Genomic DNA, 26634 nt, shown 5'->3' on the forward strand with positions numbered 1-26634 from the left:
ATGGATGAATTGGCCGTGGCTCAGTGCTAGTATTTTGTTAAGCATCTTGTGTGCATCCCTGCCATGTATTTTTTTGTCATGTTTGGTGGCTGTAGCATGTTCATTTCGTTGCATTTAGATGCCTACTTGCTGTAAATCGCAGACCGGTGTCATATCTTAAAACGCTTGCCATTTCCAAACCGTAACTCCGATTCCAATGATCTTTATATCGTTTTCAAGCGATTTCATCCCCTCTTTCCAGTGGAACTATTGGAATTCCAAGTTGAGGCCAGGTTCATGCATTTCCTGTCATATCTTGCATTTTGCATCCCGCATCGCATCCCGCATAGCATATCTTCATTTCATCATATTGCTTGGTCTTGCACGTGGTTGATTGTATCCTTGTGCTTGTTTGTCTTGTTGGGTAGAGCCGGGAGACGAGTTCGCTACCGAGGAGCCCGTTGAGTTTGCTTGTGAGGATCCAGTCAACTCTAATAACTGTGCAGGCAAGATGCTCATACCCTCGAAATCACTACTATCTTTGCCATGCTAGTTTGCTCGCTCTTGCTATGCCAATGCTACGATGCCTACCTTTTGCTTGTTATCCTCCCAATTGCCATGTCAAACCTCTAACCCACCTTGTCCTAGCAAACCATTGATTGGCTATGTTACCGCTTTGCTCAGCCCCTCTTATAGCGTTGCTAGTTGCAGGTGAAGATTGGAGGCCGTTCCTTGTTGGAACATCTTTTATTTACTTGTTGGGATATCATTATATTGCTATGTTATCTTAATGCATCTATATATTTGGTAAAGGGTGGAAGGCTCGGCCTCTCGCCTAGTGTTTTGTTCCACTCTTGCCGCCCTAGTTTCCGTCATATCGGTGTTATGTTCCCGGATTTTGCGTTCCTTATGCGGTTGGGTTATAATGGGAACCCCTTGATACTTCGCCTTGATTAAAGCTTTTCCAGTAATGCCCAACCTTGGTTTTACCATTTGTCACCTAGCCTTTTCTTTCCCTTGGGTTCTGCAGACTCAAGGGTCATCTTATTTTAACCCCCCCGGGCCAGTGCTCCTCTGAGTGTTGGTCCAACCGAGCGATGTCCGGGGCTACCAGGGGCAACTCTGGGATGGCCTACCCGTCGTCTTGCTCATCTGAGTGTGCCCTGAGAAAGAGATATGTGCAGCTCCTATCGGGATTTGTCGACACATTCGGGCGGTGTTGCTGGTCTTGTTTTAACCTGTCGAATCGTCTTGTTGTACCGGGATACCGAGTCTGATCGGTGTGTCTTGGGTGAAGGTCTATTCCTTCGTTGACCGTGAGAGCTTGTCATGGGCTAAGTTGGGACTCCCCTGCAGGGATTGAACTTTCGAAAGCCGTGCCCGCGGTTATGGTCAGATGGGAATTTGTTAATGTCCGGATGTAGATAACTTGAACCTTAATTAATTAAAATGAATCAACTGAGTGTGTTACCGTGATGGCCTCTTCTCGGCGGAGTCCGGGAAGTGGACACGGTGTTGGAGTTATGCTTGCGCAGGTTGTTCTTATAGCTTCTCGCTCGTGCTTTGCCTCCTCTTCTCGCTCTCTTTTGCGTATAAGATAGCCACCATATATGCTAGTCGCTTGCTGCAGCTCCACATATATTTGCCTCATCCTTTCCTATAAGCTTAAATAGTCTTGATCGCGAGGGTGCGATATTGCTGAGTCCCTGTGGCTCACAGATACTATAATTCCAGATGCAGGTCCAGGTGACGAGTACGAGCTCAAGTGGGAGTTCGACGAGGACTCTCAGCGTTATTATGTTTCCTTTCCCGATGATCAGTAGTGGTGCCTAGTTGGGGTTTGATTCAGGGCCTTGTCGCATGTTGGGTTTTCTTCTATTTTGGCGCCGTAGTCGGGCCATGAGTGATTGGTTGATGGATGTTATTTATGTACTCTGATGTGACGTGGCGAGTGTAAGCCAACTATGTATCTCCCCCTTTTATTATGCTTTACATGGGATGTTGTAATGATTGCCTGACTTGCGACATTGCTTTCAATGCGGTTATGCCTCTAAGTCGTGCCTCGACACGTGGGAGCTATAGCCGCATCGAGGGCGTTACACTTCCTGAAGCTCGACTTCCACAAGGCATACGACACGGTCAGTTGGCCCTTCCTTCAGGAAGTTTTGCTCCGTAAGGGGTTTGATGACCGATGGGTCACCCGGGTAATGCAACTGGTCTCATTCGGGCAGACTGCGGTCAACATTAACGGCGAGATCGGCCTCTACTTCCCCACGCTTTGTGGGGTCCGTCAGGGAGATCCTTTCTCCCCGTTCCTCTTCAACATGGTGGTTGATGCTTTGGTTACTATCCTTGACAAGGCAAAGGCCGCATGGCACATTCGAGGCATGGTGCCTCACTTGTTGGGGAGACATGGAGTGTCCCTTCTCCAGTACGCCGACAACACAATCATTATGGTTGAGGGATCTATGGCCGACAACACAAATGTCAAATTCCTCCTCCTTTGCTTTCAGGAGATGTCGGGCCTGATGATTAACTTCGATAAGAGCGAAGTGATGGTGATGGGGTGTTCCTTTGCTGAGAGCCATAGTATAGCCAACTGGCTCAACTGTTAGCTTGGTTCCTTTCCCATGTACTACCTGGGGATCCCCATTAGTGATGCGCAGCTGTCCATTGCGGACCTGAGGCCTTTGGTTCTTAAGCTCCATCGTCGGATCGAGCCTTGGTAGGGTCGTTGGTTGTCTAAGGTGGCATGGGTGATCCTCATTAACTCATCACTCTCCAACCTCCTCCTGTTCATCATGAGTTTCTATAGCCTACCCGAGATCCTCCACCATGAGATCAGCACGGTCCAGGCTTGTTTTTTCTAGGCCGGCGGGGGGATAAGCAGATACCACATGGTGCGTTGGACTGAGATCTGTAAGCCTCGGGACTAGGGTGGGCTAGGCATCATGTCATCGAAACAGATGAACATTGCCCTCCCGACTTGGTGGCTCTAGCGGATCGCTAATGGCGAGGGTGGCCTGTGGCTTCACATTATCCAGAATAAGTATCTCCGTGGCCAGCCGCTTGCTTTCTGCCAACGATCTGAAGGCTCCCAGTTCTGGCAGTCCATCATCCAGTTGCTTCTGATCCTCCGCATCAGATCCTCCATCTTCGTGGGAATGGGCTCAGACACTCTCTTCTGGTTCGATAGGTGGGCTGGCGATGCCCCCTTCACGGCTCACTTCCCAGACCTGTTCTCCATCGCGGTAGACCCTCGGGTCTCCGTGGAGGCAGCTCTTCTTGATTTATGGCGCCTCGCGTTCCGTCAACCTTTTGGGCCTCCGGAATTTCTAGCCTGGCAAGAGCTCCTGGCCGCCGTTGCTCTCCATGAGCCGGACCTCGACTCGCCATAGGACCGCTTATCCTAGCACCTAGAGCCTTCGGGCAGATTCTCCATAAAGTCGCTATACCAGGTGAAAGATCGTGGATGTAGCCTAGAGGGGGGTGAATAGGTGTTTTAAAATAATTACGGTTTAGACTAGAACAAATGCGGAATAAACCTAGCGGTTAATTTGTCAAGCAAAAAACCTACAACAACTAGGCTCACCTATGTGCACCAACAACCTATGCTAAGCAAGATAAACTACTAGGTGATAGCAAGATATATGACAAGAAACAATATGGCTATCACAAAGTAAAGTGCATAAGTAAAGAGGTCGGGTAAGAGATAACCGAGGCACGCGGAGAAGATGATGTATCCCTAAGTTCACACCCTTGCGGATGCTAATCTCCGTTTGGAGTGGTGTGGAGGCACAATGCTCCCCAAGAAGCCACTAGGTCCACCGTAATCTCCTCACGCCGTCGCATAATGCAAGATGCCGTGATTCCACTAAGGGACCCTTGAGGGCGGTCACCGAACCCCTACAAATGGCAACCCTTGGGGGCGATCACCAAACCCGTACACTTTGGCAACCCTTGGGGGCGGTCACTGGTACCCATCAAATTGCTCGGGGCGATCTCCACAGCCTAATTGGAGACCCCGACGCTTGCCCGGAGCTTTACACCACAATGACTGAGCTCCGAACACCACCAACCGTCTAGGGCGCCCAAGCACCCAAGAGGAACAAGCTCAAGGGTACCAAGCACCCAAGAGTAATAAGCTTCTCAACTTGTAACTTCCATGTATCATCGTGGAGAACTCAATCCGATGCACCAAATGCAATGGCAAGGGCACACGGAGTGCCCAAGTCCTTCTCTCTCAAATCCCACCGAAGCAACTAATGCCAGGGAGGAAATGAGAGGAAGAACAAGAAGGAGAACACCAAGAACTCCAAGATCTAGATCCAAGGGGTTCCCCTCACATAGAGAAGAAAGTGATTGGTGGAAATGTGGATCTAGATCTCCTATCTCTTTTCCCTCAAAAACTAGCAAGAATCCATGGAGGGATTGAGAGATAGCAAGCTCAAAGACGGTCAACAATGGGGGAAGAACACGAGCTCAAGAGATAAGGTTGAATGGGGAAGAAGACCCCCTTTTATAGGAGCTCCCGAATCCAACCGTTATGTGCTCAGTCCATGCACGAGCGGTACTACCGCTCAGGAGAGCGGTACTACCACCCGGGCGGTAGAACACGGAGAGCGGAGCAAAACAGAGGGCGAGGCAGAGCCGTATGAGCGGCACTACCGCTGGAGCCAGCGGTACTACCGTTGGCCGCAGCGGTACTGCCGCTTGGCCCAGCGGTACTACCGCTGGGACCGCGCACAGCGCCTACCACGAGCACAGGGAGAAGGAACAGGGAGGAGGGCCATTGAGCGGCACTAGGGGCGGTGGTAGCCGCGGTACTACCGTACATGAGCGATACTACCGCTCCTATTGCCGCTCCTACTGTCGTTGAACCGGACATGAGAAAACCACATCTCGAGTCGAGGCGGTACCAGCGCGGAACCGGAGCCGTACTACCGCTTATGGCCATGGGCGATACTACCGCTGTGGGACAGCGGTACTACCACTTGTGGCGATACGCGTACTGCCGCTCCGGCCCAGCGGGACTACCGATGGCACCATCCTAATGCCACTTCCACGAAAACAAGTATACTCGAAGGAAAACCAGAACTGCCAAAACTTCTACAAATGAGCTCCAATTGAGCAAACTCAAGCTTGTTGGATACAAGACGACGAGTAGCATCAAAACAGCGACAGGGGAGGTATGCCTAACAAATGGAGGAGTGAAACCTCCAACAGAGAAGAACGGGCATAACCTCCAACATCGAAAACATCATAGAAGGTGCAAGTGAACTCCGTTTTCGATGAACTCGAGCTTGTCACCAAGATGGCCATAAGCTCCAAAACTCACAAAGAGAACCAAACAAGAACCAAGAAATATGATGCAAGGATGCAATGGTTTGAGCTCTCTACGAACGATACAATCAAGATACTCATCGAGAGCCCCCCTTGACAGTATGGCAATCGATCATATAACCCGGTCTCCCAACTACCACCATGAGACCGGAAAAATAGAAAACCTATCAAGGGCAAACCTTTGGCTTGCACATGGTCCACTTGAGCTAGATGATGACGATCTTGACTCCCTCAAGTTGGACCACCTTTCTTGATTGTGTTGGCTCGATAAAGACTAGTTGATTGCTCCCCATACTCCACCATGGGTGAGCCACTCTTCCGCACATCTTCATAAATCCATTGTTACCACAATGGACGACAAGCTTCAAGCATTTGATCTCTTCATGATGCTCCACTTGAACTTGCACACTGCAACCTAACCCCACAAAGAACTCTCACGAAGACCATGGGTTAGTACACAAAGCATAATTGACAATGCTTACCATACCATGGGATCACTTGATCCCTCTCGGTACATCTTCTACACTTTGTGGGTTGATCAACTTGATTCACTATTTGGCTTAGTCTTGATCAACCTCTCACAAGACCAATCTTTAGGTAATTCCTTGAATAGCACCTTGGTCGACACAAACTCTCCTTGAAACCAACACATGTACTCCAAGAAAAGCCTATGGACAAAACCTTCAAAAATAACTCAAGGAACCCATTAGTCCATAGAGATTGTCCTCAATTACCGAAACCAAACATGGGGGCACCGCATGTTCTTTCACCAGGCCATCACGGCCACACCCGGACCGGCGTCCCTAGAACAGATTTGGTCGACCAGGCTCCCCTGAAGATCAAAATCTTCTTATGGCAATGGATCCGCGGGCGCGTCCCCTCCGGTGTTGAGGTGTTAAAACGTAAAGGCCCAGGTACAGTGATGGGACTTGCCCTTTGTGTGGGGTTGAAGAAGACTCGAATCCTATTTTCTTCTCGTGTGTTTCCGCCCAGTTTCTCTGGAGCTGCCTGTGGGAGGTGATTGGTGGCCATTGGTGCAACACCAACTTCCCCGACCTCTTCGCCGAGGTCCAGGCCTTGCCCACTTTGGGCCATCACATTAGGTGGCTAACCATTGGGGTGCTTGCATGGACTCTTTGGACGGTTCGGAATAAGCTTGTGATCTAGCGTATTCCTCTTCCACATGCTACTGACGCGGTGTTCAAAATGCATGGCTACTTGCAGCTTTGGCGGCCGCTTATAACCGCCTCCAGGACCGGGATGCCATCAACATCATCATTGCCGACCTTCGTGTGATGGCTCTACGCTTGGCGCCGCCGCTCCCTCCGCCACCACCTGAGCCAGGCTATAACGCCCTCGATGCGGCTATATCTCCCACGTGTCGAAGCACGACTTAGAGGCATAACCACATTGAAAGCAATGTCGCAAGTGAGGTAATCTTCGCAAACAACCCATGTAATACAATAAAGTGAAAGGTACATAGTTGGCTTACACTCGCCACATCACACAAATACATAATTAAGTCATTACATTCATCCAATACACTCAAGGTCTGACTACGGAACCAAAATAAAGATCAACCCCCAAATGCGACAAAGTCCCCGATCGCCCCAACTGGGCACCACTACTGATCATCTGGGAAAGACACATAGTATCGTCATGAGTCCTCATCGAACAGCCACTTGAGCTCAGTTGAATCACCTGGAGCGGTATCATCGGTCCCTGCATCTGGTTTTGGAAGGAATCTGTGAGTCACGGGGACTCAGCAATCTCACACCCTCGCGATCAAGACTATTTAAGCTTATAGGAAGGGTAAAGGTATGATGTGGACTGCAGCAAGCGACTAGCATATATGGTGGCTAACATACGCAAATGAGAGCGAGAAGAGAAGGCAAAAGCACGGTCGAACAACTATGATCAAGAAGTGATCCTAGAACAACCTACGTCAAGCATTACTCCAACACCGTGTTCGCTTCCCGGACTCCGCCGGGAAGAGACCATCACGGTTACACACGCGGTTGGTGCATTTTAATTAAGTTAAGTTTCAGGTTATCTACAACCGGACATTAACAAATTCCCATCTGCCCATAACCGCGGGCACGGCTTTCGAAAGATCAAATCCCTGCAGGGGTGTCCCAACTTAGCCCATCACAAGCTCTCATGGTCAACGAAGGATATTCCTTCTCCCAAGACAATCCGATCAGACTCGGCATCCGGTTACAAGACATCTCGACAATGGTAAAACAAGTCCAGCAAGACCACCCGCTGTGCCGAAAAATCCCGATAGGAGCTGCACATATCTCGTTCTCAGGGCACACCGGATAAGCTAAGCGTACGGAAGCCAACGTAACCCAAGTTTCCAAGGGACGGCCCCGCACGGTGCTCCGGGTTGGACCAACACTTAGAGAAGCACTGGCCCGAGGGTTTAAAATAAAGATGACCCTTAAGTTCGCGAAACCCAAGGGAAAAAAGGCTAGGTGGCGAATGGTAAAACCAAGGTTGGGCCTTGCTGGAGGAGTTTTATTCAAGGCAAACTATCAAGGGGTTCCCATTATAACCCAACCGTGTAAGGAACGCAAAATCCGGGAACATAACACCGATATGACGAAAACTAGGGCGGAAAGAGTGGAACAAAACACCAGGCATAAGGCCGAGCCTTCCACCCTGTACCAAGTATATAGGTGCATTAAGATAGACAAGATAATATAGTGATATCCCAACAATAAACATGTTCCAACAAGGAACAAACTCCAATCTTCACCTGCAACTAGCAACGCTATAAGAGGGGTTGAGCAAAGCGGTAACATAGCCAAACAACGGTTTGCTAGGACAAGGTGGGTTAGAGGTTTGACATGGCAATGTGGGAGGCATGATAAGCAAGTGGTAGGTATCGTAGCATAGGCATAGCAAAAGAGCGAGCATCTAGCAAGCAAAGATAGAAGTGATTTCGAGGGTATGGTCATCTTGCTTGCAAAGTTCTCTGAGTTGTCTTGATCCACGTAAGCGTACTCAACGGACTCCTCGATCACGTACTCGTCTCTCGGCTCTACCCAAGCAATAACAACAAGCAAAAGGAACACAATCAACCACGTGCAATGCTCAAGCAACATGATGCAAACATGGTATGATATGCGGGATGCGATATGTGATGCATAGGCATGATTTGGAAAGGAAAGATTGAACCTGGCCTCAACTTGGAAAACCAAGAGTTCCACTGGAAAGGTGAGTTGATTTCGGTCGAAATCGATATAAAGATCACCGGAATCGGATGCACGGTTTGGAAATGGCAAGCAAAACAAATATGGCACCGGTCTACGATTAACAGCACGAGACCATCTAAATGCATCAAGATAAATAAGCTGCTTCACTTAAACATGGCGACAAAATACATGGCAGGGATCCACTCATGATGCTTATTTGTACTCCAACTCTTATTTGTACCCAGGATGTAATTTACCTTATTTGTACTCCAACTCTTGCCGTTTCCGGCACTAAGTTATTCTATTTCCTCGTTGTCGGGTTTTTGTCTCCGTGTGTTTTGTCTTTGTCATGCATCTCATATCATGTCATCATGTGCATTGCATTTGCATACGTGTTCGTCTCATGCATCTGAGCATTTTCCACGTTGTCCGTTTTGCATTCCGGCGCTCCTATGTCCTCCGGTGTCCCTTTCTATCTCTTTTCGTGTGCGGGTGTTAAACGTTTTCGGATTGGAGCGAGACTTGCCATGCAGCCTTGGTTTACTACCGGTAGACCGCCTGTCAAGTTCCGTGACAATTGGACTTCGTTTGATACTCCAACAGTTAACCGAGGGACCGAAAAGGCCTCGTGTGTGTTGCATCCCAACACCCCTCCAAAGTAGCCCAAAACCCACCAAAACCCCTTCCATCACCTAGGCCGTTCGATCACGATCGCGTGGCCGCAAACCGCACCTCATTTGGAGCTTCCTAGCTCCCTCTACCTCTATATATAGACCCCCCATTTCTAAATCCCGAATCTCTTCTTCCAAACCCTAGAAATCCCCTCTCCAGCTGCCGGACATTTTGCCGATGACGCCCTCGTCCAATAAGGACGCGCCACGTCGCCTAGGGGAGAGCCCCACTTCGCCGCCGCTATGCGGGCCCGCCAGGCCCGCACCAGGCCCCCGCGGCCCACCTGCTCCCCGCCACCGCGGATCGGCGCCGCCCCATCTCCTCCTTCCGCGCCGGCGTAGCTCCGCCACCGGAGCCGCCCCGCTCCGGCAGCTCTTCTCCGGCGCCACCGCCCCTGCAACACCGGCCACCGCCCTCGCCCGCGCCGCCCGAGGCACTCCGCCGAGCACCGCGCTTCCCCGGCCTCCCCGCGCTCCGATCCCCGCCGATCGCCGTCGTCCTGCGACATCTCCGGCGAGCCCGAGGCGAACCTCAGTTCGCGTGCGTGCTACAGTGCCCCGCCAGATCTGGATCCAGTTTTTTCTCAAGGTTGACTTTTTCGTCCCTAACCCTAGCATTTTTGCATTCTTCCACATGCCATAACTTCCTCATCGTAGCTCTGATTCGTGCGTGTAGCATATCAAAATGTTCGTCTCGACGAGTACATCATTTCATCTCATTGCATCATTTTCATTTGAGCTCATCTTGACGCCCGAAATCCTGTTGGAAGAGGGCTATGTGAGGATAATTTCAGATTTGTTTCAGCAAATGAACTTTTGTCATTTTTTCCATGATTAATGTGTGCATGCTATGATCCTGAGTTCTACATGTGTTTTGAAGAATGCCATGCCATATTTACAGGGGTGTATGCCATGTATTTTTGTGATCTTTGTGGTGACTAGCACAAGCATGCAAAGTAGCTTACTCAATGATGCTGATTTCAGGGACTTAGAATTTCACCAAGTCCTTGTCCTGTTATTGTTTTTATGCCATATGTTCATGTTGTTTCCTAGTGATCCGTGCCTCTTTTGAGCATGATCAGTAAGGATGTTTTGTAGATAATGTTGTGCTCTATCCATCCATGTCTTTGTAGAATATGTTTATGTTTTTGCTATGTTCACATGCTTGCAATTGTATTTTCTGATCCCTTTTGGTTCATGGCCACTAAGGGACTTTTGTTATATGCTTAGAGTAGCTTCATGCCATGCCCTGCTTTGCCATGATATGTTCCTATAGCATGTAGTTTTCATGCTCTAAAGATTGCTTCCTGATGATAAATTCCTGATATGCTGTTAATTCCACTAAGTCTATAACCAGTAATCTTTTGCACTTTTGCCATGCTTGTTTGAGCTTGCTATTGAGTGAATTAGTCGTAGATTAGTGTTCATCTTTTGTCAAGCATCATGAGTGGATCCCTGCCATGTATTTTGTTGCCATGTTTGAGTGCAGTAGCTTATTTATCTTGATGCATTTAGAAGGCTACTTGCTATTTATCGCAGACCGGTGCCATATTCGTTTTGTTTGCCATTTCCAAACCGTGCATCCGATTCCGGTGATCTTTATATCGATTTCAACCGAAATCACCTCACCTTTCTAGTGGCACTCTTGGTTTTCCAAGTTGAGGCCAGGTTCAATCATTCCTTTCCAAATCATGCCTATGCATCACATATCGCATCCCGCATATCATACCATGTTTGCATCATGTTGTTTGAGCATTGCACGTGGTTGATTGTGTTCCTTTTTGTTTGTTGTTCTTGCTTTGGGTAGAGCCGGGAGACGAGTACGTGAACGAGGATCCCGTTGAGTACGCTTTCGAGGATCAAGGCAACTCTGAGAACTTTGCAGGCAAGATGACCATACCCTCGAAATCACTTCTATCTTTGCTTGCTAGATGCTCGCTCTTTTGATATGCCTATGCTACGATACCTACCACTTTCTTATCATGCCTCCCATATTGCCATGTCAAACCTCTAACCCACCATGTCCTAGCAAACCGTTGTTTGGCTATGTTACCGCTTTGCTCAGCCCCTCTTATAGCGTTGCTAGTTGCAGGTGAAGATTGGAGATTGTTCCTTTTTGGAACTTGTTTATTGTTGGGATATCATAATATAATCTTGTTTATCTTAAATCACCTATATACTTGGTAAAGGGTGGAAGGCTCGGCCTTATGCCTGGTGTTTTGTTCCACTCTTGCCGCCCTAGTTTCCGTCATATCGGTGTTATGTTCCTGGATTTTGTGTTCCTTACACGGTTGGGTTATAATGGGAACCCCTTGACAGTTCGCCTTGAATAAAACTCCTCCAGCAATGCCCAACCTTGGTTTTACCATTTTCCACCTAGCCTCTTTTTCCCTTGGGTTTCCAGAGCCCAAGGGTCATCTTTATTAACCCCCCCCCCCCCCCGGGCCAGTGCTCCTCTGAGTGTTGGTCCGAAATGGGCAGCCTGCGGGGCCACCTCGGGGAAACTCGAGGGTTGGTTTTACTCGTAGCTTGACCTATCTGAGTGTGCCTGAGAACGAGATATGTGCATCTCCTATCAGGATTTGTCGGCACATTCGGGCGGTTTTGCTGGACTAGTTTTACCATTGTCGAGGATGTCTTGTAACCGGGATGCCGAGTCTGATCGGATTGTCTTGGGAGAAGGAATATCCTTCGTTGACCATGAGAGCTTGTGATGGGCTAAGTTGGGACTCCCCTGCAGGGATTTGAACTTTCGAAAGCCATGCCCGCGGTTATGGGCGGATGGGAATTTGTTAATGTCCGGTTGTAGATAACCTGAAACTTAACTTAATTAAAATGCACCAACCGCGTGTGTAACCATGATGGTCTCTTCTCAGCGGAGTCCGGGAAGTGAACACGGTGTTGGAGTAATGTTTGACGTAGGTTGTTCTTGATGGGTAACGTAGCAAAAATTCAAAATTTTCCTACATGTCACCAACATCTATCTATGGAGAAACCAGCAACGAGGGGAAGGAGAGTGCATCTACATACCCTTGTAGATCGCTAAGCGAAAGCGTTCAAGAGAATGGGGTTGAAGGAGTCGTACTCGTCGTGGTCCAAATCACCGAAGATCCTAGTGCCGAACGGACGGCACCTCCGCGTTCAACACACGTACAGCCCGGTGACGTCTCCCATGCCTTGATCCAGCAAGGAGAGAGGGAGAGGTTGAGGAAGACTCCATCCAGCAGCAGCACAACGGCGTGGTGGTGGTGGAGGAGCGTGGTACTCCAGCAGGGCTTCGCCAAGCACCGCAAGAGACGAGGAGGGAGAGGGGTAGGGCTGCGCCAAGAAGGAGAGGAACTCGTGTGTCTTGGGCAGCCCAAACCTCAAGTATATATAGGGGGGGAGGGGCTGCGCCCCCACCTAGGGTTCCCTCCCTAGGGGTGGCGGCAGCCCCCCAGATCCCATCTGGGTGGCGGCCACAAGGGGGAGAGGGGGAGGCGCACCTGGGGTGGGCCTTAGGGCCCATCTGCCCTAGGGTTTGCCCCCCTTCCCTCTTGGAGGCGCCTTGGGCCTTGGTGGGGGGGGGCGCACCAGCCCACCTGGGGCTGGTCCCCTCCCACACTTGGCCCATGCAGCCCTCCGGGGCTGGTGGCCCCACTTGGTGGACCCCCGGACCCCTCCGGTGGTCCTGGTACACTACCGGTAAAACCCGAAACTTTTCCGGTGACCAAAACAGGACTTCCCATATATAAATCTTTACCTCCGGACCATTCCGGAACTCCTCGTGACGTCCGGGTTCTCATCCGGGACTCCGAACAACATTCGGTAACCACGTATATCTATTCCTTATAACCCTAGCGTCATCGAACCTTAAGTGTGTAGACCCTACGGGTTCGGGAACCATGCAGACATGACCGAGACGTTCTCCGGTCAATAACCAACAGCGGGATCTAGATACCCATGTTGGTTCCTACATGTTCCACGATGATCTCATCGGATGAACCACGATGTCGAGGATTCGATCAATCCCGTATACAATTCCCTTTGTCTAGCGGTACGATACTTGCCCGAGATTCGATCGTCGGTATCCCGATACCTTGTTCAATCTCGTTACTGGCAAGTCTCCTTACTCGTTCCGTAACACATCATCCCGTGATCAACTCCTTGGTCACATTGTGCACATTATGATGATGTCCTATCGAGTGGGCCCAGAGATACCTCTCCGTTTACACGGAGTGACAAATCCCAGTCTCGATTCGTGCCAACCCAACAGACACTTTCAGAGATACCCGTAGTGCACCTTTATAGCCACCCAGTTACGTTCTGATGTTTGGCACACCCAAAGTATTCCTACGGTATCCGGGAGTTGCACAATCTCATGGTCTGAGGAAATGATACTTGACATTAGAAAAGCTTTAGCATGCGAACTACACGATCTTGTGCTATGCTTAGGATTGGGTCTTGTCCATCACATCATTCTCCTAATGATGTGATCCCGTCATCAACGACATCCAATGTCCATGGTCAGGAAACCGTAACCATCTATTGATCAACGAGCTAGTCAACTAGAGGCTTACTAGGGACATGGTGTTGTCTATGTATCCACACATGTATCTGAGTTTCCTATCAATACAATTCTAGCATGGATAATAAACGATTATCATGAACAAGGAAATATAATAATAATCAATTTATTATTGCCTCTAGGGCATATTTCCAACAGTCTCCCACTTGCACTAGAGTCAATAATCTAGTTCACATCGCCATGTGATTAACACTCACAGGTCACATCGCCATGTGACCAACATCCAAAGAGTTTACTAGTGTCACTAAACTAGTTCACATCATCATGTGATTAAGACTCAATGAGTTCTGGGTTTGATCATGTTTTGCTTGTGAGAGAGGTTTTAGTCAACGGGTCTGCAACATTCAGATCCGTATGTACTTCGCAAATCTCTAGGTCATATTATAAATGTTGCTTCCACGCTCCACTTGGAGCTTATTCCAAATGGTTGCTCCACTATACGTATCCGGTTTGCTACTCAGAGTCATTCGGATAGGTGTTAAAGCTTGCATCGATGTAACCCTTTACGCCGAACTCTTTATCACCTCCATAATCGAGAAACACGTCCTTATTGCTCCAAGGACAATTTTGACCGCAATCTGGTGATCCACTCCTGGATCACCTTTGTACCCTCTTGCCAGACATGTGGCAAGGCACACATCAGGTGCGGTACTCAGCATGGCATACCGTATAGATCCTATGACAAAAGCATAGGGGACGACATTCGTCCTTTCTCTTTCTTCTGCCGTGGTCGAGCTTTAAGTCTTAACTTCATACCTTACAACTCAGGCAAGAACTCCTTCTTTGACTGATCCATCTTGAACACCTTCAAGATCATGTCAAGGTATGTGCTCATTTGAAAGTACCATTAAGCGTTTTGATCTATCCTTATAGATCTTGATGCTCAACGTTCAAGTAGCTTAATCCAGGCTTTCCATTGAAAAACACTTTTCAAATAACTCTGCATGCTTTCTAGAAATTCTACATCATTTCCGATCAACAACATGTTAACAACACATACTCATCGGAAATTCTATAGTGCTCCCACTCACTTCTTTGGAAATACAAGTTTATCATAAACTTTGTATACACCCAAAATCTTTGATCATCTCATCAAAGCATACATTCCAACTCCGAGATGCTTACTCCAGTCCTTAGAAGGATTGCTGGAGCTTTGCATACTTATTAGCATCTTTCAGGATTGACAAAACCTTCCGGTTGTATCACATACAACCTTTCCTCAAGAAAATCGTCGAGGAAACAATGTTTTGACATCCTGTCTGCAAGATTTCATAAATAATGCAGTAATCGCTAATATAATTCCAACAGACTCTTAGCATCGCTACGAGTGAGAAAGTCTCATCATAGTCAACTCCTTGAACTTGTCGGAAAAAAATCTTAACGACAAGTCGAGCTTTCTTAATGGTGATACTTACCATCATTGTCCGTCTTCCTTTTAAAATCCATCTATACTCAATAGCCTTACGACCATCGAGCCGTTCTGCTAGAGTCTACACTTTGTTTTCATACATGGATCCTCTCTCGGATTTTATGGCCTCGAGCCATTTATCGGAATCCGGGCCCACCATCGCTTCTCCATAGCTCGTAGGTTCATTGTTGTCTAGCAACATGACTTCCAAGACAGGATTACGTACCATTCTGAAGTAGTACGCATCCTTGTCATCCTACGAGGTTTGGGAGTGACTTGATCCGAAGTCTCATGATCAATATCATAAGCTTCCACTTCAATTGGTGTAGGTGCCACAAGAACAACTCTTTGTGCCCTGCTATACACTAGTTGAAGTGACGGTTCAATAACCTCATCAAGTCTCCACCATCCTCCCACTCAATTCCTTCGAGAGAAACGTTTTCTTGAGAAAGGACCCGATTCTAGAAACAATCCCTTATTGCTTTCGGATCTGAGACAGGAGGTATACCCAACTGTTTTGGGTGTCCTATGAAGATGCATTTATCCGCTTTGGGTTCGAGCTTATCAGCCTGAAACTTTTTCACATAAGCGTCGCAGCCCCAAACTTTTAAGAAATGACAGCTTAGGTTTCTCTAAACCATAGTTCATACGGTGTCATCTCATCGGAATTACGTGGTGCCCTATTTAAAGTAAATGTGGTTGTCTCTAATGCCTAACCCAGAAACTATCGTGGTAATTCGATAAGAGACATCATGGTATGCATCATATCCAATAGGGTGCAGTTATGATGTTCGGACACACCATCACACTATGGTGTTCCAGGCTGTATTAGTTGTGAAACAATTTCCACAATGTCTTAATTCTGTGTCAAACTCGTAATTCAGATATTCATCTCTATGATCATATCATAGATCTTTTATCCTCTTGTCACGACGATCTTTCAACTTCACCCTGAAATTACTTGAACCTTTCAATAATTCAGAGTCATGATTCATCAAGTAAATATACTCAACATCTACTCAAATCATCTGTGAAGTAAGAACATAACGATATCCACTACATGCCTCAGCACTCATTGGACTGCACACATCAAAATGTATTACTTCCAACAAGTTGCTTTCTAGTTCCATTTTACTGAAAATGAGGCTTTCAGTCATCTTGCCCAGGTGGTATGATTTGCATGTCTCAAGTGATTCAAAATCAAGTGAGTCCAAACGGTCCATTTGCATGGAGTTTCTTCATGCATATACACCAATAGACATGGTTCGCATGTCTCAAACTTTTCAAAAACGAGTGAGCCCAAAGATCCATCAACATGGAGCTTCTTCATGCATTTTATACCGATATGACTCACGTGGTAGTGCCACAAGTAGGTGGTACTATGATTACTATCTTATATCTTTTGGCATGAACATGTGTATCACTACAATCGAGATTCAATAAACCATTCATTTTAGGTGCAAGACCATTGAAGGTATTATTCAAATAAACAGAGTAACCATTATTCTCCTTAAATGAATAACCGTATTGCGATAGACATAATCCAATCATGTCTATGCTCAACGCAAACACCAATCTTGATGGTAGAGGGAGCGTATGATATTTGATCAACTTTGGAAATACTTCCAACACATATCGTCATCTCACCTTTTAGCTAGTCTCCGTTTATCCCATAGCTTTTATTTCGAGTTACTAACACTTAGTAACCGAACCGGTATCTAATACCCTGGTGCTACTAGGAGTACTAGTAAAGTACACATTAACATAATGTATATCCAATATACTTCTACCGACCTTGCCAGCCTTCTCATCTACCAAGTATCTAGGGTAATTCTGCTCCAGTGGTTGTTGCCCTTATTACAGAAGCACTTAGTCTCGGGTTTGGGTTCAACTTTGGGTTTCTTCACTAGAGCAGCAGTTGATTTGCCATTTCATGAAGTATCCCTTCTTGCCCTTGCCCTTCTTGAAACTAGTGGTTTCACCAACCATCAACAATTGATGCTCCTTCTTGATTTCTACTTTTGTGGTGTCAAACATCGCGAATATCTCAAGGATCATCATATATGTCCCCGATACATTATAGTTCATCACGAAGCTCTAGCAGCTTGGTGGTAATGACTTCGGAGAAACATCACTATCTCATCTGGAAGATCAACTCCCACTCGATTCAAATGATTGTTGTACTCAGACAATCTGAGCACAAGCTCAAAAATTGTGCTTTTCTCCTTAGTTTGCAGGCTAAGAAAATCGTCGGAGGTCTCATACCTCTTGACGTGGGCACGAGCCTGAAATCCCAATTTCAGCCCTCGAAACATCTCATATGTTTCGCAACGTTTCAAAACGTCTTCGGTGCCTCAACTCTAAACCGTTTAACTGAACTATCACGTAGTTATCAAAATGTGTATGTAAGATGTTCGCAACATCCACAGACGACGTTCGAGGTTCAGCACACTGAGCAGTGCATTAAGGACATAAGCCTTCTATGAAGCAATGAGGACAATCCTCAGTTTACGGACCTAGTCCGCATAATTGCTACTATCATCTTTCAACTAAATTTTCTCTAGGAACATATCTAAACAGTAGAACTAAAGCGCGAGCTATGACATAATTTGCGAAGACCTTTTGACTATGTTCAAGATAATTAAGTTCATCTTATGAACTCCCACTCAGATAGACATCCCTCTAGTCATCTAAGTGATTACATGATCTGAGTCAACTAGGCCGTGTCCGATCATCACGTGAGACGGACTAGTCATCATCGGTGAACATCTTCATGTTGATCGTATCTACCATACGACTCATGCTCGACCTTTCGGTCTCTTGTGTTCCGAGGCCATGTCTGTACATGCTAGGCTCATCAAGTCAAGCTAAGTGTTTCACGTGTGTAAATCTGTCTTACACCCGTTGTATGTGAACGTTAGAATCTATCACACCCGATCATCACGTGGTGCTTCGAAATAATGAACTGTCGCAGCGGTGCACAGTTAGGGGGAACACTTTCTTGAAATTATTATGAGGGATCATCTTATTTACTACCGTCGTTCTAAGTAAACAAGATGCAAAAACATGATAAACATCACATGCAATCAAATAATAGTGACATGATATGGCCAATATCATATAGCTCCTTTGATCTCCATCTTGGGGCTCCATGATCATCTTGTCACCGGCATGACACTATGATCTCCATCATCATGATCTCCATCATCGTGTCTCCATGAAGTTGCTCGCCAACTATTACTTCTACTACTATGGCTACCGGTTAGCAATAAAGTAAAGTAATTACATGGCGTTGTTCAATGACACGTAGGTCATACAATAAATAAAGACAACTCCTATGGCTCCTTCCGGTTGTCATACTCATCGACATGCAAGTCGTGATTCCTATTACAAGAACATGATCAATCTCATACATCACATATATCATTCATCACATTCTTTTGGCCATATCACATCACATGGCATACCCTGCAAAAACAAGTTAGACGTCCTCTAATTATTGTTTGCTTGTTTTACGTGGCTACTATGGGTTTCTAGCAAGAACGTTTCTTACCTATGCAAAACCACAACGTGATATGCCAATTGCTATTTACCCTTCATAAGGACCCTTTTCATCGAATCCGTTCCGACTAAAGTGGGAGAGACTGGCACCCGCTAGCCACCTTATGCAACTAGTCGGTGGAACCTGTCTCACGTAAGAGTACGTGTAAGGTCGGTCCGGCCCGCTTCATCCCACAATACCGTCGAAACAAGATTGGACTAGTAACGGTAAGCATATTGAACAAAATCAACGCCCACAACTACTTTGTGTTCTACTAGTGCATAGAATCTACGCAATAGACCTAGCTCATGATGCCACTGATGGGTAACGTAGCAAAAATTCAAAATTTTCCTACGTGTCACCAAGATCTATCTATGGAGAAACCAGCAACGAGGGGAAGGAGAGTGCATCTACATACCCTTGTAGATCGCTAAGCGGAAGCGTTCAAGAGAACGGGGTTGAAGGAGTCGTACTCGTCGTGATCCAAATCACCGGAGATCCTAGTGCCGAACGGACGGCACCTCCGCGTTCGACACACGTACAGCCCGGTGACGTCTCCCATGCCTTGATCCAGCAAGGAGAGAGGGAGAGGTTGAGGAAGACGAGGAGCGTGGTACTCCAGCAGGGCTTCGCCAAGCACCGCAAGAGACGAGGAGGGAGAGGGGTGGGGCTGCGCCAAGAAGGAGAGGAACTCGTGTGTCTTGGGCAGCCCAAACCTCAAGTATATATAGGGGGAGGGGAGGGGCTATGCCCCCACCTAGGTTTCCCTCCCTAGGGGTGGCGGAAGCCCCCCAGATCCCATCTGGGTGGCGGCCACAAGGGGGAGAGGGGGAGGCGCACCTGGGGTGGGCCTTAGGGCCCATCTGCCCTAGGGTTTGCCCCCTTCCCTCTTGGAGGTGCCTTGGGCCTTGGTGGGGGGCGCACCAGCCCACCTGGGGCTGGTCCCCTCCCACACTAGGACCATGCAGCCCTCCGGGGCTGGTGGCCCCACTAGGTGGACCCCCGGACCCCTCTGGTGGTCCCGGTACACTACCAGTAAAACCCGAAACTTTTCCGGTGACCAAAACAGGACTTCCCATATATAAATCTTTACCTCCAGACCATTCTGGAACTCCTCGTGACGTCCGGGATCTCATCCGGGACTCCGAACAACATTCGGTAACCACGTATATCTATTCCTTATAACCCTAGCGTCATCGAACCTTAAGTGTGTAGACCCTACGGGTTCGGGAACCATGCAGACATGACCGAGACGTTCTCCGGTCAATAACCAACAGCGGGATCTGGATACCCATGTTGGTTCCTACATGTTCCACGATGATCTCATCGGATGAACCACGATGTCGAGGATTCGATCAATCCCGTATACAATTCCCTTTGTCTAGCGGTACGATACTTGCCCGAGATTCGATCGTCGGTATCCCGATACCTTGTTCAATCTCGTTACTGGCAAGTCTTTTTACTCGTTCCGTAACACATCATCCCGTGATCAACTCCTTGGTCACATTGTGCACATTATGATGATGTCCTACCGAGTGGGCCCAGAGATACCTCTCCATTTACACGGAGTGACAAATCCCAGTCTCGATTCGTGCCAACCCAACAGACACTTTCGGAGATACCCGTAGTGCACCTTTATAGCCACCCAGTTACGTTCTGACGTTTGGCACACCCAAAGTATTCCTACGGTATCCGGGAGTTGCATAATCTCATGGTCTGAGGAAATGATACTTGACATTAGAAAAGCTTTAGCATGCGAACTACACGATCTTGTGCTATGCTTAGGATTGGGTCTTGTCCATCACATCATTCTCCTAATGATGTGATCCCGTCATCAACGACATCCAATGTCCATGGTCAGGAAACCATAACCATCTATTGATCAACGAGCTAGTCAACTAGAGGCTTACTAGGGACATGGTGTTGTCTATGTATCCACACATGTATCTGAGTTTCCTATCAATACAATTCTAGCATGGATAATAAACGATTATCATGAACAAGGAAATATAATAATGATCAATTTATTATTGCCTCTAGGGCATATTTCCAACAGTTCTAGGATCACTTCTTGATCATAGTTGTTCGACCATGCTTTTGCCTTCTCTTCTCGCTCTCTTTTGCGTATGATAGCCACCATATATGCTAGTCGCTTGTTGCAGCTCCACATCATACCTTTACCTTACCTATAAGCTTAAATAGTCTTGATCGCGAGGGTGCGAGATTGCTGAGTCCCCGTGACTCACAGATTCCTTCAAAAACCAGATGCAGGGACCGATGATGCCGCTCCAGATGATATGACCGAGCTCAAGTGGGAGTTCGATGAAGACTCTCGTCATTACTACGTGTCTTTCCCAGATGATCAGTAGTGGTGCCCAGTTGGGGCGATCGGGGACTTTGTCGCATTTGAGGGTTGATCTTTATTTTGGTTCCGTAGTCGGACCTTGAGTGTATTGGATGAATGTAATGACTTATTTATGTATTTGTGTGACGTGGCGAGTGTAAGCCAACTATGTACCTTTCCCCTTTATTTATTTACATGGGTTGTTGTGAAGATTACCTCACTTGCGACATTGCTTTCAATGCGGTTATGCCTCTAAGTCGTGCTTTGACACGTGGGAGATATAGCCGCATCGAGGGCGTTACAAGTTGGTAATCAGAGCCAGCCCCGACCTTAGGAGCCCCCTGCTTGATCGAATCGCTAGCGTTGTTGAGTCTAGAAAAATGTTTTGAGTCATTTAGGATTATATATATCGGAGAGTAGGACTTCTTTTTACTCCTCAGTCCCTTCGTCGCTCTGGTGAGGCATCCTGACGTAGAGTTTTGACTCTTCTCTTCACAAATTTCACTAAAAAAATTAGGATCATGCGGGTATCTTGGAATCGTTCCGATGGTTTTGTGACGAGAACATTGTTCTTGGTGCCTCCTGACATTTAGGGGTTGTGGCAGTGTCCCGGGGAGTTGAGCTCTGAGGTGTTGTCATCACAATTTTATCGTTGAGATTCTGGAATACCTGAGTTTCGCCGACATCGAAAATCTCTTTTATGTAGTTTTTGGTGAGATAACCTCGACGCCACCCAGTACTAGGGCGGGAGTTCGGGCGTATTGCCATAACTCGTATAATGGATGCTTTTCGAAGGTTGAGGTAAGTGATTTCCGAAGGTTTCTTGGTTATGTGTTGAAGGATGGATACAGCTGGATGTAGGATTTGCTAGCTTTGGGTGAGATATTATGCTTCCCCTGTATCCCCAACACCTGATTGCATAACCGAAAAGGTTCGGGAGTTTCATAGGTGGGAATTCATGTAGCTCTAGTTCTTCTTCCGCGGATATTTGGTTTGTGATTGGGTATTCCTCACCAAGTATTTGTTCTTGTCCGTACCTTGTTGTTTTATTCTTCTACCTCTATCTAAGTGGCTTCTCAATTTATGGAAATGTGACCATTTCAATTGGAATGCATTCATTCATTTTGTTCGGATGTTAAGACTTCATGTTGCAATTTCTATCCGTTGGATTCAGCTTCAATATATGTTTGTCAAGATGCTAAAGGATGTCACCCTCTTCAGGATGGCTCCAGCTAAGGGTCAGAATCAGAATCACGATCCGCCACCACCACCTCCACCTCCAGAGGCATGGCAAGCTGTGATGGCTGCTACCAATGCAAACACGCAGCTGATCATGCAAATTCTGCAAGAGCGCAACCAAGGCCATGGCAACAATATGAATTAGTTTGCTACACTCAACTAGTTCCTTGCTAACCAGCCAAAGACCTTCAGCAACTGTGTCGAGGCCTCAGACGCTGATGATTGGCTCGTGGATATATGCAAGCATTTCGAGTGCAGTAACGTCAGGCCTGAGGACTTTGTCAAGTTTGCCTCCTTCCAACTCAAAGACCAAGCTGCAGAATGGTTTCAGCAATACAAAGATTCCAGAGGAGGCCGTGTGATTACCTGGGATGAATTCCGTCAAGACTTCAAAGCTCATCACATTCCTCAGAGTGTTGTTGAAAGCAAGCGTGAGGAATTCCTCAACCTGAAGCAAGGCAGCTTGTCTGTTTACCAGTATAACATTCTATTCCAGAGGCTCGCTCGTTACGCCAAGCAAGACGTCCCTGACGAGAAGAGCATGATTTATCAGTTCAGGGGTGGCCTCAGAGAAGATCTCCAACTAGCTCTTGTCCTTTTTGAGCCGAAGAAGTACGATGAGTTCTACAATATGGCAATGAAACAAGAGACTGCTCAACTCAAGTGCGATGCTTCCAAGAAGCGAGTCAGAGATGCAACTCCTTCTTCCTCAACTCAAGTGGCTTCTAAGCAGCAAAAGTATTGGCTGCCTCCTCCTCCGTTCCGTCAGCCTTATCAGCAGAAGAGCAAAGGTGGCAGTGGATCTTCCCACCCACCCAACCCAGGCTTTCAGAACAAGACTTCGTCTCAAGCTCCAAGATCAAGTGCTCTGTATCACCGTCCGCTCTCGAAGGTCACGTGCAACGAGTGCAAATAGAAGGGCCACTATGCCAACAAATGCTTCAATCAAAGGCGTCTTCCTCCTCCTCTTGTGAGATCTGCTAGCAATGTAGTGGTTAAGCATAACCCCAAGCACGCCAAGGTCAACTTGTTGAACGTAGCTCAGGCAGAGGACTCGTCAGATGTCATCATGGGTAACCTTCCTGTTAACGATGTTCCTGCAAAAGTACTTTTTGATACTGGTCAATCGCATTGTTTCATGTCAAAGCCATTTTTTGCCAAGAATGAATTCGTTTCTTCTCATTTGGGCAAAGCAATGGATATCGTTTCTCCCGGGAAACGTTTGAGTGCTAGTTTGGAGGTTCCAGATGTTACTATCACGTTGGGCGACTATAAGTTTCTTTCTTCCCCAATGGTCCTCGGTAACTCGGATATTGATCTTATTCTCGGAATGGACTGGCTTTCTAAGCACAAGGCTTGGTTTGATTGTGCTGCCAGGAAGATTCAATTGACTCGTTCGTCCGAGGATGTAATTGTGTTTGCCGCAAGGGATGATACCATCCGACTGTTTTCTCTCAATGAGAAGGGCGAGCTGGATGCCATCTCGCAAATTCCAGTCGTTTGCGAATATCAAGACGTCTTTCTAGAAGAGCTTCCAGGAATGCCTCCGCACTGGCCAGTTGAATTCGTCATCGATCTTGAGCCTGGCACGGAACCTGTTTGCAAACGTCCTTACAAGCTTGGACCTGAAGAGTTGAAGGAGCTGAAGAAGCAACTCGATATTCAAGAGCGAATGGGTCTCATCCGACCAAGTTCTTCTCCATGGGGTTGTGGAGTTCTTTTTATGAAGAAGAAGGATGGAACGGACCGACTCTGTGTTGACTACCGTCCATTGAACAAGAAGACCATAAAGAACAAGTACCCACTTCCCAACATCAACGAGCTGTTTGAACAACTCAAAGGTGCTCAAGTATTCTCCAAGATTGATCTCCGTATGGGCTATCACAAGATTCGCATTCGTGAAGAAGATATCCCCAAGACAGCATTCAGAACAAGCTATGGTTCATATGAATACACTGTCATGTCTTTCGGCCTTGTCAATGCTCCTCCAACATTTTCTCACATGATGAATTTCATCTTCAACGCCTACACAAATGACTTCGTCTTGGTCTACTCGATGACATTTTAGTCTTTTCCAAGAACAAGGAAGATCATGTCAAGCACTTGCGTTTGGTGCTGGATAAACTCAGAGAACATCAGTTCTATGCCAAGTTTTCAAAGTGCGAGTTTTGGCTCGATGAGGTTCTCTACCTTGGGCATATCATCTCTGCCAAGGGCATGGCGGTTAATCCTGAGAAGGTGTCTGCAATCATGAATTGGGGACCACCTCAGAATGTGAAGCAACTCCGCAGCTTCCTTGGTCTCGCAAGCTATTGTCAAAGGTTCGTTGAGAACTTCTCTAAGATCGCGAAGCCTCTTTCCAACCTTCTCTAGAAGCACGTCAAGTACATCTGGTCTCCTGAATGTGACATCGCTTTCAACACCCTGAAAGAGAAGTTAGTCACTGCTCTAGTTCCGACTCCTCCTGATGAATCCAAACCATTCGGGGTCTTTTGTGATGCCTCTCTTCAAGGTCTTGGTGCAGTGTTGATGCAAGAGAAGAAAGTTGTGGCCTATACCTCTCGCCAGTTGAAGCCCAACGAAAAGAACTACCCCACTCATGACCTCGAGTTGGCGGCAGTTGTGCATGCTCTTTTAACTTGGAGACATCTCTTATTGGGAAGAAAAGTGGACATATTCACTGATCATAAGAGTCTCAAGTACATCTTCACTCAGCCTAATCTCAACCTCAGGCAGACTCGTTGGGTCGAAATGATTCAAGAGTATAATCCGAGTATCGAATATACTCCAGGCAAGGCCAATGTAATTGCTGACGCATTGAGCAGGAAGGCTTACTGCAATAGTTTGATTCTCAAGCATTACCAACCCGAGATTTGTGAAGCTTTCCGCAAAATCAATCTGCAAGTTGTTCCTCAAGGTTTCCTCGCCAACCTCCAAGTCTCTCCTACTTTGGAAGATCAGATTCGTGAGGCTCAACTTCTTGATGCTATGGTGAAGAAGGTGAAGATTGGGATTGCCAAGAGTCAACCCAAGTACAAGTGTTATCGCCTTGATGACAAGGATACTCTATTCTTCGAGGATCGCATTATTGTGCCTAAAGGTGACCTTCGTAAAGTCATTATGAATGAGGCTCACAATTCACTCCTCTCTATCCACCCTGGAAGTACAAAGATGTACCATGACCTCAAGCAGTCGTATTGGTGGACTCGAATGAAGTGTGAGATTGCTCAGTTCGTGAATGAATGTGATGTCTGCAGAAGAGTGAAGGCAGAACACCAATGACCAGCTAGTCTCCTCCAACCTCTTGCCATTCCAGAATGGAAGCTTGACCATATTGAGATGGACTTCGTGACTGGATTTCCAAAGTCCAAGCGTGGCAATGATGCTATATTCGTTGTCATCGAGAAACTCACTAAAGTGGCCCATTTCCTTCGTATCAAAGAATCTATCACAATAGCTCAATTGGCAGAGCTATATACCTCCCGGATTGTCTCTCTGCACGGCATTCCGCAGTTGATATCTTCAGATCGTGGCAGCATCTTCACCTCCAAGTTTTGGGATTCTTTTCAGAAAGCCATGGGCACCAACATCCGTTTTAGCATAGCTTTTCATCCTCAAACCAGTGGCCAAGTCGAGCGAGTAAATCAGATTCTTGAAGATATGCTCAGAGCTTGGGTCATCTCTTTCGGTATGAAGTGGGAAGATTGTCTTCCATATGCCGAGTTCTCCTACAACAAAAGCTTCCAAGCGAGTTCGGGCAAGGCCCCATTCGAAATTCTCTATGGCAGGAAGTGTCGTACTCCTCTTAACTGGTCAGAGACTGGTGAACGTCAACTTCTTGTCAATGACTTGATCACAGAGGCATAAGAGATGTGCAAAGTCATTCGTGATAATCTCAAAGCCGCGCAATCATGCCAGAAGAGCTACTATGATAGCAAGCATCGTGACTTGGCTTTCGAGATCGGAGACCATGTCTACCTCCGCGTCTCCCCAGTGAAAGGTACTCGTCGCTTCGTTATCAAAGGGAAGCTTGCCCCTAGATACGTGGGTCCTTTCAAGATCGTCAGCAAGAGAGGCGATCTCGCCTATCAACTTGAGCTTCCCTCCAACTTTACAAACGTGCATGACGTGTTTCATGTCTCTCAACTCCGCAAGTGCTTCAAGACTCCTGACCGCACCATCAACTTCGAAGACATTGATCTCCAAGAAGACCTGTCTTATCGTGAGCACCCAGTCGCTATTCTTGAAAAGACTGAGCGCAAGACTTGCAACAAGTCAATCATATTCCTCAAAGTCAAGTGGTCACATCATTCCGACCGTGAAGCCACCTGGGAACGCGAGA

The 26634-nt window shown here is 47.1% G+C and overlaps 1 protein-coding gene across 1 annotated transcript; it reads left to right on the forward strand.

The window, feature by feature from the left end:
• Positions 1–2186: 2186 nt before the first annotated feature.
• Positions 2187–3377, forward strand: LOC147980634 (uncharacterized). Its single transcript, XM_087515691.1, has 2 exons — positions 2187–2589; positions 3073–3377. Exons 1-2 carry the CDS (start codon positions 2187–2189, stop codon positions 3375–3377), a joined length of 708 nt encoding a protein of 235 aa, XP_087371817.1.
• Positions 3378–26634: the final 23257 nt, after the last annotated feature.

The sequence above is a fragment of the Triticum urartu genome, chromosome 3A (assembly GCF_056163025.1).
Source record: "Triticum urartu cultivar PI428250 chromosome 3A, HENAU_Tu73, whole genome shotgun sequence".
NCBI classification, from domain to species: domain Eukaryota; kingdom Viridiplantae; phylum Streptophyta; class Magnoliopsida; order Poales; family Poaceae; genus Triticum; species Triticum urartu.